This window comes from Bos grunniens, chromosome 4 (assembly GCF_055505025.1).
Source record: "Bos grunniens cultivar Pamir isolate PY7600 chromosome 4, Bosgru_T2T1.0, whole genome shotgun sequence".
In the NCBI taxonomy this organism is placed as follows: domain Eukaryota; kingdom Metazoa; phylum Chordata; class Mammalia; order Artiodactyla; family Bovidae; genus Bos; species Bos grunniens.
In genome coordinates this window covers 107,808,096-107,821,616 of record NC_141168.1, presented here as the reverse complement: position 1 = coordinate 107,821,616, position 13,521 = coordinate 107,808,096, and the positions used below count along the sequence as shown (strand labels likewise).

The following is a 13,521-nucleotide window of genomic DNA, read 5'->3' as shown; positions in this document are numbered from 1 at the left end:
GAGGATCTGCCACTTCTCACGGTGTTTATCACGGCCAGCGGCAAGCAGTCCTTCCTAGGGGGTGCTCAAGTTACCTTTCTAATTTGGATTGCCATCTGTTCCTAATAACTCAGGCTCGCCACACCATCTTGTGTTTTTACTTACACTGTTACTCGTCACAATTAGGGCCAAAGGAGATAGGCTTATTAACATGACTCCTCTGAGCAGTTGTAGAGGATAATGAATGCTGTACCCTTGAAGAGAGATTGAAGACTCATTTCTCTAAAATGCCTGGCCTTTCATGTGATAGAGAAAGAGCCCAGAATTCTGTGTGCAGCACAAAAGGCTAGAGTTCTCAACCACTGCCAGGTGAAGGCCACCCAACCAAATCTGCATCTCTTCTAAGAGGACTAAAAAGAACCTCTCTAAAGCTTGTAAGCAGGCTTCTCTCTGGCTCACTCACCATGCTCATTTAACACTGAGCTTTTTTACTTTTTCAGAATTTTACCTTCAATGACGATTTCAGTCCTAGCAGCACCAGTTCAGCAGACCTGAGCGGCCTGGGAGCAGAGCCCAAAACGCCCGGACTCTCTCAGTCCTTGGTGCTCTCATCCGACGAGGTATGTGCATGGCACGGGCGGCGGAGCTGCCTTCTCAGATCGTGCACGTGACCCGTAAACTGTCGCAGACAAAAACGTTTTCAGGCAGATTTTGCAGATCAGTCATCAGGACTATGGTTTCACATTTGATGTAAAAGCCTTGTGATTTCGCCCACTGTCTGCCTCAACATGGAAGCCACGTTCTGTCTCTGAGCCCCTTTAAGCTGTCCAGGGAACTCCTCGGCCTTTCTTGGATGTAAATGGGATGGCCCTCCACAGAGGGGTGCGGCTGGGTTGCTGAGCGCTGCACAGCCCACCCTTCCCCTCGCTCAGCTTCTCCACCACCCCGGCTGGTCCCTCCAAGTCAGGCGTGGCCCCTGGTTGAGGATCACCACAGGGGACGGGGGAGAGGTGTGATTCTGATCAGGAGGGACCAGGAGGGAAGACCTGTACTTAGAAGCCAGGGTCAGGTGGGTACTGTGATGACTTCTCGGGAGATGACTGTGTACAGGAGAGGCAGAAAGTTAGTCTGGTAATTCATGTGACTCAGTGCCCGAGAGATAAGGAGAAGAAAGAAATACCAGTACTAGAAGCGGGCTGGGGTCGGGGAGAGAAGCGCGATAAGTAAAGATAGATTCACCCAAAATATCTGTTCCTAGTTACTTCTTTCTAACATGGTTTTGCTTTGTAAAACTTTTATTCCTCTTAAATTTTTCTGTCCGTATTCTTCAGACCTGGCATGATTTTAATTGTATGGAAAATGTGTACTGCATATGCGTGCTTCCTATAACACTTCTCTTTTTGATTCCTTTGTTGCTCTCTCACTCAGAGCCTGGATATGATAGATGATGAGGTGAGCTCTCAGTGGGCGGTGTGTGGTGGCTTATGGGGTAGCGTCTGAAGCTTCTTTTCTTTCTTTGTAATGATTTAAAATCAAACTAGACAGGAAGTGTTCCCCTGCAGTGGGTTTCCTCATGTTAAATAGTTTCACTCTCTGCCCTTGTCTCAATCTTAGTGGAAAAGACATTCAAAAGGATCTCCACCTCCAGAGCCCCTTGGTGTGTCTCCCACCACCATTAGCCTGACACAGACCATTGCGTTTCACCCCCTTGCCCTCATCTCAGCTTCCCCATTTCCTCCTGTGTTCCCTGCATGGTCACTAAGGTGCTCCCATCTCTCTCCCAGATTTATCACCATCGTCATCTCCTCTCAGCCTAGTGAGTCTTAAAACCAAGCTGCCTTTGCAGTCTTCATAGTGTTCTCCTGTGTTGGACAGAGCCAGAGATTTAGAATAAACTACTAAGGGCTGAGCTCTGCCACTTGCTAGCTGCATAATCTCGGACAGGTCTGTAGACTTTCTGAGCTTCACTTGCCTCAATTATTAAAAGTAATTTGATAATTTGTGAATTACCTATCCCACCTTCCTTACAGGTTTGCTTGCTGCTCAAATGAAATAATGGCCGTGAAATTTCCCCTACTAAGAATGCTTGAGGGCTTACTGCTCCCCTTCTAAGTAAAATATATACCTCAATATTTTAAAATGTATCTTTACGTATCTCTAATGTCTTAGCAGAGGACCAATGCAGAGCAGTTCATTACATACAGAGATAAATGACGTACTTGTTTTCTGCATCTGATAAGCTTTCCAAAGTGGTTTAATGTAAAAACTTGTGATATTAAATGTATTTTTCAGTTATTAACTTCCTACCTACATTAAAATGCTGCTTTGTTTGGGGGAATTTTTAAATTTCCAAATACCTAAGGAAACTGTAAAGGTGATCACTGTGTGTGTGTCACACACAGCTAGACCCATTCGTTTACTCTAGGGCTTAAAAGCAGGTGTGGCTCTAGTAGGCAAGAACTGGCTTTTCGATAGCATCACATTCCTACTGAGCTACAGCTTCTCGGTCCTTTAACAACCCTGCATAACATTCCTACCTCAGATCCTTGATGACGGACAGTCTCCCAAACACAGTCAGTATCCGAATCGGGCCGTTCATGAATGGAGCGTGCAGCAGGTTTCTCACTGGCTAATGAGCCTAAATCTGGAGCAGTATGTCTCTGAATTCAGTGCCCAAAACATCACTGGAGAGCAACTCCTGCAGTTGGATGGAAATAAACTTAAGGTAAAGAACTGTATGTTACCAAGTATAATCTGTATTACTCATAGCACCTGAAATGTTTCCATTAGATAAGAGCCTTCTGCATATCTGAGAGGTACTTCTCATCCACGGTCAGCAGAGAGGACATTGAATCATTTCCCAGTGGTAAAGGAGGTTTTGAAAAATTGTTGGGTTCTGAATTAAACAATAGGCTGCTAAGCAGGAGCACTAGAGGTTCATCCATTGCTTCTGCCAAACAGCACATGGTCCATGTATTGCCTCTGCTTACTTCCTCTGTAGTGTGAGTTTTAATAATGGCCAATGTGGACTCTCCCATGACATTAAAGTTAAAATCCAGATCCGTGAATCTCCCCTTTTGAAGTCCTTTCTCCTCCACCCTCACTGTTCCCTGGGTACCACTCCAAATCAGAACTGTGTTCTCCCCAGACCTTCGTCCTCCCGCTGCAGCAGGCCATGTCCTCCCTTCCCCGGCCATCACGCTCTCATTTTCACCTGTCCCGCCTATCTCCTTTAGAGTCTGAGGTGGCACCTACCCTGTGGAAAAAGGGCAAAAGGAGCTCACAGCCAGCCCACCACCCCCACGCAGGCGCCCTGCTGGGCTGATGGCAGCCGAGTATCACTTGACGGTCTTGAAAAGGTTAGAGCTCAATCAATAGCCTGTGAATATGAAGGCCCATCGACAGGCCTGTCCCTGTTGGGGAGATGGATGCATCCTGCTGTTGATTCTGAAGGTCGTGAAACACTGAAAATATGTAACCAGCTCCCCTTATTCTGAATTCCAGGCTTATCGAGCAAGCTCCTCATTATGATCAGGCTTCCTTTACGGGTCTACCTGCAGGGAGGGAACGGCTAGTCATGCTGACACCAGCGCTGTTGTCCTGGGAGGCATGTTTGGTTTCCGTTGTCAGTGAATGCATTGCTAGAAGGGAAGCCGTTCCAGTCCCTCCTGCCCTTCTTCGAGCCCTCCGAGATGGGTGGCAGGGGCCTGCTCCGAGCTTGCGAAAATAGTGATGAGTTTAGCAGTACAGCCCAAAGGTTGGAGAAGACAAATTGTGCCCTTCCACTGTTCATTTGCCCATTAACTACCAGTTCAGAAAGCATTTACTTGCTGAGGTTTACACTGTACTGTGCTCAGGACTCCAAAGAGCAAAAGAACAAGTAAAGCTCAGCCCCGCAGTACGTAGACCTTTAGCAAATGTACTCCGCCCTTCCTCATTTTCTACCTCTTGGATTATGTTTCTGTCAGTTCCTGAGTTTGGACTATCTCGTGATATCAGCCTCCTCATAAACAGGGTCATCAGTTTTCAGATGGTTTGTGTGTGCGTTTCCTTCTTAGGCCCTCGGAATGACATCATCCCAGGACCGAGCCGTGGTCAAAAAAAAACTGAAGGAAATGAAGGTGTCTCTAGAGAAGGCTCGGAAGGCCCAGGAGAAAATGGAAAAACAAAGAGAGAAGCTGAGGAGGAAGGAACAAGAGCAAATGCAGAGGAAGTCTAAGAAGACGGAGAAGATGGCCGCGGCCACAGAGGGTGCTAGTGAGCAGTGACGCACCCGGGACGCTTCCACCTCTTCCTGCCCTGCTCTCCTCTGGAGGACAAATAAGACACTGATGACAAGCGCTATGTGCTCTAGGCAGACTGGGGAACCGTGTGTTCAATAACTGCAATTTTCTGCATCCATAGAGTACACTCTTAATCTTAACCTACTGAAATAATCCCAAGCCCCCTTTGGTTTAGTAACAAACCAAGGATCTCCTTTGCGAGAGACACAAAGTAGCAGTGTTTCTTTGTGTTGGGTGGGTGGTGTCACTTGAAGAACCAGCGTGACCCTGTCCAGCAAAAGCATGGCACACCCTGGCGTTGTCAGCGGAGCGCCATGCATTTTCGGCACGGGGTCCTGAAACTGAGCGTGGCTGGGAGCACTGCTCTGCCCTGGGATTGGGGCTGCAGAATCCGCTCGGAGAGAAAGGTTCCCCATCATTGCTGGCGTCTGGACTGTGAGACAGCCCCACCGTGGAAATGTGGGTGCTCTGCCGTGTAATTACCGACTATGGCTAAAAGCCGGCAAATTGTCCTGTTTGCTAGGCATCAGGAAGAGAGAAAAGAGTTACGCTTACTTGCTAACCCCAGAAGGAAGCAAAAGCCTTAAGAATGTGGATGTGGATATTACTTTGGGGTTCTGAGGGTAACATTTATCCTCCAGATTTAGGCAAACAAAGAAAAATTCGAGCATTAATGCAGCCATGGGATCCTGGGATCTGTGTTTCCTTTGCTACTGCTGCACGTTCAGTATTTCAGCAGCACCGACACACACCGCACAGTTCCTTTTCTTCCCAACAAATTGAACAGGAAATTGATTTTTAAGGAAACCAACATTTTCAGGTTTCCTCTCCTGGGGAACATTCGGGCTGGTCTTCAGCCTGACTATGACACAATCAGGAACTCATCACATATTTTCTACTCAAGATTTCCCAAGTGGGCTCAGTTAGAGTTTTAACAAATGTACTTTTAAGAAAAATAGAAATTCCAGTTAGAGAAAAGTTAGATTTGACTATCATTCAACCAGAGAAGCAATTTTATTGAGCACACAGAATGTTCCCATAAAGGAGAGCTGTCAGTTATATTTTAGAGATGTTTTGAATGGTTTTTCTGAGCCGGTCTCTTTCATTCCTTGAAGAGTTCCACTTTACAGGTAAAGTGTGTTTAAGATGGTACACACGATGCAGTCCTTATTTTAAAGCCAGTATTAAGGATTTAAGTGTTTCATCAAACTAATTCAAGTGCAGGAGAGTGGGGCAGATGGAGGAGAAAATCAACTCACCTCGAGAAATTTCAAATGATGGATTTTGTTGTTGTTGTTGCTCTTTTGCTTTTTATGCTCACGTATCTGGTTGTCTTAGCTGCATTGGCTGCAAAAATGAGGTCATCCACTTTCCAGAGGACGAGTTTCCAAACAAGAGTTGAGGCCAGATGAATTCCTGGACAAGTATTTTACTTCCTTTTCTTCGGTTTCAGGGGGTCTTCGTCCTTATCTTCTACTGGAAAATGTTCTGTACACAGAGCTTAGGGGAAAGCTTTCAAAGGTTACAAGGAACAAATAATGTTAAAGGGGCTTCTTACCATATAGGCCATCTCCTATTTTGAACATTGTGCTTTTTTTTTTTTGCTTGTCTGAATATTTGAAATCTAAAATTGTCTAAACTAGAAGTTTGTGATCTTGTTCTTCCCTGAGGCGTGTTTCCTTTTCCGTAACAGAGTATTGTCTGTTAAGCTTCAGTCCCTTTGTCACCAGGTAGAGATCATCCATTCGATCCTCAGAAACATAAAGTAACATTGTGTTTGACAATTATTGAAGTCACTACCTATTTTTCTTCTGTCTTCATTTGGGGTATGATAATGAAACTGCCATACTGGAATCTCTATTAATATTTTGAGGTGTGTGGTGCTTTGTTGTTTATTAATGTCATGAGAAACCAGGAACCACTATCAATTAACTACAAAATTCAGCAAATCTTTTCAATACTAAAAGACTAAATTAGTCAAAATCTGGTAATGCTAGTGCTTGCTGTTGTAAATGTTTGTGATTTTTGCTTATCTTTGGGGAAAAAAGTGATCTGGATCATACTGGAAGCTTCACTGTGTTCATTTTAGGAGTGGAAATAGAAGGATGATTCTTATTGTTTACACTTTGGTAATATTTGAAAATGGATGTATATACTGGAAATGTCTATAAGTCTCAGTCTCTGCACATAATTTATGATTATATTGCATTTTTAAGTGTCTTAGAAGTATTGTTCTTTAACTTTATTTGTACACTTCCAATATTTAGATCAATGACCAGTTGACAATGTTATAAATTGAATTCTTATTCTTCAAATCATTTATTTTGTATTATAACTGTTTTGACTTTTTTTAAGTTAAATTATAGTAATTTTAGGTCTTAATGAGTTATTTTAATTAAAACTGCTAAAATTGATTTGATTGTCCAACAAAGGATAAAAAGTAAACAGACTGATAAAGGATTTGAAAACAAAGTGAAGGACCTCAGATCTTGTGAACAGTTTGTTTTACTTTATTTTCTTTATTGACTCTGGAGCATGATGCCTCATTGAGGTTCCAGTGTCTTATACAATCCTTACTTTAACGCTAGTGGTTTTCAGTATCCTTACAATTTAACACAGAATTGTTGCTTCATGAACATTAAAGACTTTGTATTGAATAGCTTTTTTATTTGTCAGAAAATGGACAAAAAGGGAATATCTGCTTACTATGAACTGTATTCCCTAAACGACAGCTCGGTATGACACCTGCAGTAGCCAAAAGTGTTTTGGGGGTACAGGCAATGCTTTAGGGGACAGGGAATTGTGGAGAGGCCAGATGGTGGACGGAGCGTTGTGTGAGCTGAGTGTCCGGGGCAGGGTATTCCACTAAAAACTTAGATTACTTTATTTAAGATTATCTCCCTTAAAGTAACTCACAGGTTATGTAATAGTTTTCTCCTGTTTTTTTCCCCTGAATCAGTTTACTGCAGAGCAGTGTTGGGTGGGAACTTACTTTTGCCCATTCGAACACACTGATGATGTCCACCATTAGTTTCATGACCACAAAGATACTCTATGCTGTGGTCCTGTAGTTGGGGCTCGCGTGGGTTTCCCACCCTGCGCAGCAGGTACGCACTTGTAACCCACCGCGGTTCCTGACTGCAGTGTGACGGGCACTGATCCCGAACTCCGCCTGTAGGGGGCGCGAAACGGGAACCCTAGCGGTGCTTCTTTGTCGTCGGAAAGAAAGGGCTAAGAGGCTGAGACAGGAACCAAATGAGCCCTTGCCTTTTTTCCTGTAGTCACTGCTGTCCTACAATCTTAAGCTATCCCAGTCCAATCTACTACTAGGCCCAAGCCAGGTTTTTGATCTAGCACCTTAACTAGCCTTTATGGTTTTTCGCTGAAGACAGAATTTCTTTGTGAAATAGGACTAACACATGCTTTAGAATTATATTTTAAAAAGGTAAATGAAAATTAACATTTATGTGGCTATTCTAACTCATTTTTAAGTGTTAAAGGTTATACAGGCCAAGTTGCAAGAGAGGAGCATCCATGTTTGACCACAGTATTCAAGAAGTTCCAAACTGAAAGGAATGTCTATGCTTAGGATGTGATGTAGTTCCTTGATTACATCCAGATATTTCCAAATTATCAACTTCCATTTGAGTAACTAAATTAACTGTCCCAATAGAGCTGTGGTTCAGAGGCGTTTCAGTTTGGTGGACCGCAGTCATGAGGGTTCATCTCATTTGCTTAATGCCAAGTCCTTAGTGCTTTCTAAATGAAAAAGAAAAGCTCAGTTTTTAAAATAGCTTTTCCAGTTTACCTTTAATCAAGGATCTACCTGTATACTGTTCTGAAACTAAGCATTTAAGGATGAAGTCCAGAAATGTCCCTATTTCCTACTAGAATTGTTTTCATTATGAAGATGGGGGTGGGAAATAAATTTTTAGAAAGACTCCTTGTCATAAGAAATATGAATGCGCTTCAGAAATTTCCCTCCTGAAGAACAGTCTGTGTATGCAGGCAGATCTTGTTTATATTTGTTTTAGGCATTTGAAGTCTCAGGAAAGTTGGTCTTGATCCAAAACACTGGGGAAAAAAAAATAACACAGACAGTACACCAGTAGTATTTAAAGTAATGGCATCAAATAGACCCAATGGAGAAGTCAGAAAGCAAAGAAAAAGCCTGCAGAAGTAATTTCTCCTGGAACACGGAAACATCAGGGTCTACCTCACGCTAAAGAGAGGATCCTTACGTGCTTGTGTGGGCACGTCGGTGTGGACGTGTTGAGGGAGTCGTGTTTACTCAAAGGCTCACATGTGTGAGTGTGTGAACCAAGCACAGCTTGTGACCTGCTTTCAGACCTACAGAGTGGGGGATGAAAGGAACAGCGTGATTTCCGATCCTTGGCCCACCCTAGTCCCAACCCCCAAGCTGCTAGGGACTCAAGAATGGATGAGGTAAAGAACAAGAGGGCAAGAGGAAACGTCTTGAGAATGTGCATGCCTTTGTGTTGATGTACAGAACTACATGTGTGTGACTATATCTCCCACCAGACACACACACACACAAACTACAGTCTCACGGCATAAACAGAATTGCATATGGAACTTGGTGATGTCAGGTAGGACCCCGAGCAGTAGCATAGCCTTATTGCCACGTGTGTGTGTGTGTGTGTGTGTACATTGAATGGCTCATGAGATTTTAAGAGATTTTTTTTAATGTATTTCTACTAAATGCACTTACCTTCTACATGTTTATATATTTTGGTAAAATTGGTTTATTAGATACTCGGTATTTTAGTAAGATGAAATTTCCTCACATGTTTGGCTGATGCTTTGATGTCAAAATTGCACATTGCTGAGCTGAAGCTCAGACGTTTATGCAGCTTTGGGCATTTTCAACTGCAGACTGCAGTTCCCTTGGCTAAAAATTGCACTGCGTGTTCCTGTGCATTCGCTCACACTCTAAAATGTGTTTGGTCACTGTGACACTGCAGTCACTAACCGCCGTCTCTCTGACGGCAGCGTTGCTATCACAGGACCATTGATTTACTTCTTTTTTGGAGTGATGACATGGTTAGGTCATCACCAAACATAACACAAGTGGATGTGAGCATGAGTGTGTTGTTGGAAGGTGTACAGTTCTGTTTCCTTCAGCTATCTGATTCACACACCCAGACTTCTTGTTAAGAATTTAATCTTTCATCCATGAAAGAACAATTGGCCAAAATAATTAAATCACCTTAACAAGTGGAAATTAAGAGGCACTCCAGCTAGATAGCATCTCCCAACAACATCAGATTTAGTTAGTGCTTAGTGAAAACCCTTAAATATATATATGTTTATGTTTTCCTTGATATTATTTATGATCATCACTACTGCTTTTGTATTTTTTAATGGTGTCACAGTTAAACCACTAGTTCACCTATGTATCACTTACAAAACTGGCCGGCTGAAAACGAGAGAGAGAAAATGAATTCTGTTCTGTTGTTGAGAAGTCGATTTATTTTCATCTTTCTTTCTGTATCACTAAAAGGAAAAGAGTTGTTTGAAAATCATTTTAAGTTCGATAAGTACAGATAGCATGTTATCTGAAAATTTTGATTTGTACATTTTGATGTCTGATCATTTGCATGGGAGAGACAATAGTGCCCTGTCTGGATTGTTCTCTTGTGCTTGGTTAATACGTACTTCTCTAGATTGTTCGTTTCAAATGCCATTTCTTACTCTTTGGTTTTCAGAGGCATTCAAAGCAAATATCACAGTGGTCCTTTGTTTTCTGACCAATCTAAAAATACCTGTGATTAAATTTAATTTGTTAGTGTAAATAAATTTCTTGCCAATGAGTATTATTGTTGTTAGACAACGAATGCAATAAAAAGAGAAATACTAAGATCTGTCGAAGTAATTTTTTTTTTTCTCTTCTATTTTCACCTTCAACTAAAACAAGCCTTGACTGGGTAAACCTGTATTAACTGTCAAAATACATCTATCAATCAAGAGCAAAGTGCACATTTTCCATGGAAATGACACTAAAAATAAATTTTGGCCCTGGTAAAGTGTAAATTGGCAGCTAGGACTGCATTTGAAAGCACAATTATGCAACTGGGAATAAAGTTAAAAGATCAAAGCTTCCACTAGAAGTTCCCTCAACCATCTTTCTATCCACGTCGTCACCATCACGGCTTCTGATACCTGTCAGCCAGGAGCAGGTCTGAGGCCAGTCCACAGGCTGGCAGTTGGCCTCATGGCATGGGGCAAGCTTCAAGTCAGGCCATCCCAGAGGAAGGGGTTCCTTTCAACAGTTTGATTCCTAAAGCCCTAAATGTTCAGAAGACTGAATATAACAAAAGAGGGATATTAATTTCTCTCACACACTCACAGGCCATAATTTTTCTGTGCCTAAACCTTTGGCAGTGCACAAATTTAGATCTGAGCATCATGGAATAAATGCACCAAGCTGTTCTCTTCCTTGGAGTTGTCATGAAATTTCTAACCAAGGGGAAGCATGTTTCCCTTTTGGAATGATTTGGAGCATAAGCTATGTCAAATTGGATAACTTTCTTTGGGGAGCAGAATTTGCTCCTTCTGCCAAGAACAAGAGAGAACAGAGTATAGTCATTTTATTGATATCAAGTGATTCTTCTCAAAGGAAATACCCACCGAAGCACCACAGCCATTGAGAGTCTCAAAACAGTGTTTTTGAGGATCCAGTTCAAGGGCCGTGAACGGCACCACTGGATCACTGAGCACTCATCCAGCACAGGATATTATGTCCACTGAAATCGTGATTAAGATAACTCTAATCCTAAAGTGAGTAAGGTGTTCTTTTGATCCAAACAAGATGTTCCTATTTGTTACCTTAAGTCAGGGGTCTTAAATTATCAGCAGTTGGCAGTGCTCAATTTCTCTGCAGAGCATTTTCCCCAAAATGCCAGACCATCATCATGGAACGTGCCTCAGTAAAACTTTGTTTTTAATGGGCCTGCCTTGTCATCCCAAAGAAATAAACCAGCCTGAAAACCATACCTTCCAAACACAAATAAATGAAGATGGGTAACCTTTTCAAACCAGCTTTTATAAGAAAATGATAGAGTCATCTTCTCTTCCTTGTCACATCTCTCAGAAGATAACCAAAGGTTGTTGATATTTTCTTTTTTATTTGTTTACATTTCCATTGCTTTCTTCTTAGCCTCCACAGCAAGTGAGAATAAGAAAAGAAAATAGGAAGATAAGAAATAGGAAAGGAAAACCTACCTCTACAGCACTTCAACAACAATATTGTCTTTGAGGGCACTTGGTTTTACCTGAATCAGTTATGGGCTTCCTTCTATACCCATTGAAGTGAACAAACTTCTTCCTTTTATCAAGTCAGAGAAACTGAAATGTACAATTTGTGTTGAAATAACAGACACTCATCATCGTCAGGTGTGATGACACTCCCAAGAATTTGAGGATTTTCCTACTTGCCGTTGCTGGGGGGACTGGATAAGTAAGAGTGGAGGAGGGCTGGGGTAATTGAGGTTTATATTTACTACGGGCATGCTCAGTAGCTCAGGCATGTCTAGCTCTTGGCAACCCCATATAGACTGTAGCCCACCAGGTTTCTTTTCCAGACAAGAATACTGGAGTGGGTTGCCTTTCTCCAGGGGATCTTCCCGACCCAGGGATTGAACCCACATCTCCTGCATTGGCAGGTGGATTCTTTACCACTGAGCCATTTCTGGGAATGTCCTATTTAGAAGGGAAGATGGGAATGAGTCTGTGTGTGCCAGGAAGTGTGATGGTTAGGTGAGCCTGGGGCTGAGGACACCTTGGTTGCACGTCTGGTTGTCCGGCACATGAACTGAAGGCTCTGAGTGCTGGGGCGCTGATGACATGTGACTTCATCCTGCTCCCTGAACAAGACAGGACACGGCAGCAACAAGCTCACACGCTCCAGGGAACACATGTTTTCGGGAGAGGACTTTCTGGGTCACATATACTTAAAATACTTAAGACCTGACAGTTGATGTGATGATTTTAGCAATTTTATTTAAAGGATTTTTATTGGTAAGTGAAGTTTTCAGATATTCCAAGACTGATTTGATATTATATGCCCAAAAAAGCCATATGCGAAGTATCTGTTCCCAGCTAAACAGATCTCCATCTCCTGTGATGTCCAAGTTTCGGGTCAGCGTTCACTGTTGAGATGAGATCACTGTGGCCCCCATAGATGTGGCAAGCAGTTGTAGTGAAGAGCTCCCACTTGTCAGGGTAGGGGTACGGATCAGCCAGTCAGAACTCACAGTAAAGAGCTTTCTGGAACACAGTTCCAACCAGCATTTTCCCCTTGTACACAGAAGCAACCGTACTTCCATGCAACACTTTACCATCTTCTGCATAAACCACCGTAACTTTGGGTTCTTCTGCTAAAATATTCTGGATTTGGAGCACCTATCCAAAAATAACATTACATTAGTATTTTTTAAAGTCACTCGAGACATAACTTTAAATACGGGGTCATTTCTCCATAAGAAGAGACTTTTAGGTGAACTATATTTTGTTCCAAAATGACTCTCTATAGATATCTATTTCCTCATTGGCAAAGATGACAGATTCTGATCAGATCATCTTTAACAAAGATAGACACTAAAGACCTATAGAAGCAAGAACCGTAAGACGGTAACGTAGCCTGTGTGTGGGGCCATAAGGAGGACTGTGGTACACCACAGGATGGAGCTGGGCTTACTCAGTAACTGTCAAATATTGCCATGCTGGAATTCAGGCCAGTTTTCGTGTATTTTCAGGTAAGTCTGGACTTTGGATGTTTACACGTAATTCTTGGTTTTTAAATATGGGAATAAAAACAAAACAAAACAAAAGACTGTTGCCCAAAAAGAACATACCTCTCTTCCACACTCATTATTCCTCTGAACTTAAGGTCCCAACTCCTAATATGTAAGATTTTATGAGTTCAGTTTCCTTCATTTAGTTGAGCAGAAACATGATTATATCATCAGCAGCAGTATAGTAGTATTCAAGTTGACTACTCAAGATAGCCAATATTTGACAATTTGGGCCAATGAAACGGTAATCTCATATGATTCACATAGTATCACAAGCTCGCTGTAAGGCAGGAACGCAGGGCTATACTTGGGATCTTCCGCTTACTGTGTGTTTCTGTTTGTAGAATGAGATGGGTGGGGCTCTCTGCTGTGCTGGCTATGTCGCTGCAGTCCTGTCAGACTCTGTGTGACCTTATGGACTGCAGCCCACGAGGTTCCTCTGT

At 42.5% G+C, this 13,521-nt stretch overlaps 2 protein-coding genes across 39 annotated transcripts in view; one reads left to right on the top strand and one right to left on the bottom strand.

Annotated features, from left to right (window-relative positions):
• PPP1R9A (protein phosphatase 1 regulatory subunit 9A) overlaps window positions 1-10,143 on the top strand; it is a 349,650-nt gene extending 339,507 nt beyond the window's left edge. For 24 of the 38 annotated variants that reach the window (XM_086397813.1, XM_086397811.1, XM_086397810.1 and 21 more), the window contains 4 exons: window positions 480-599; window positions 1,408-1,431; window positions 2,522-2,704; window positions 4,038-10,143. In XM_086397813.1, coding sequence (XP_086253939.1) covers window positions 480-599; window positions 1,408-1,431; window positions 2,522-2,704; window positions 4,038-4,247 — 537 coding nt within the window. In that variant the 3' untranslated portion in view covers window positions 4,248-10,143. The remainder of the gene's footprint in view (window positions 1-479; window positions 600-1,407; window positions 1,432-2,521; window positions 2,705-4,037) is intronic. The other 14 variants (XM_086397812.1, XM_086397809.1, XM_086397805.1 and 11 more) reach the window with 1 other exon arrangement.
• Window positions 10,144-12,262: 2,119 nt separating this feature from the next.
• Window positions 12,263-13,521, bottom strand: part of PON1 (paraoxonase 1) — a 33,641-nt gene continuing 32,382 nt past the window's right edge. The window contains exon 9 of the mRNA XM_086397780.1: window positions 12,263-12,686. Coding sequence (XP_086253906.1) covers window positions 12,528-12,686 — 159 coding nt within the window. The 3' untranslated portion in view covers window positions 12,263-12,527. The remainder of the gene's footprint in view (window positions 12,687-13,521) is intronic.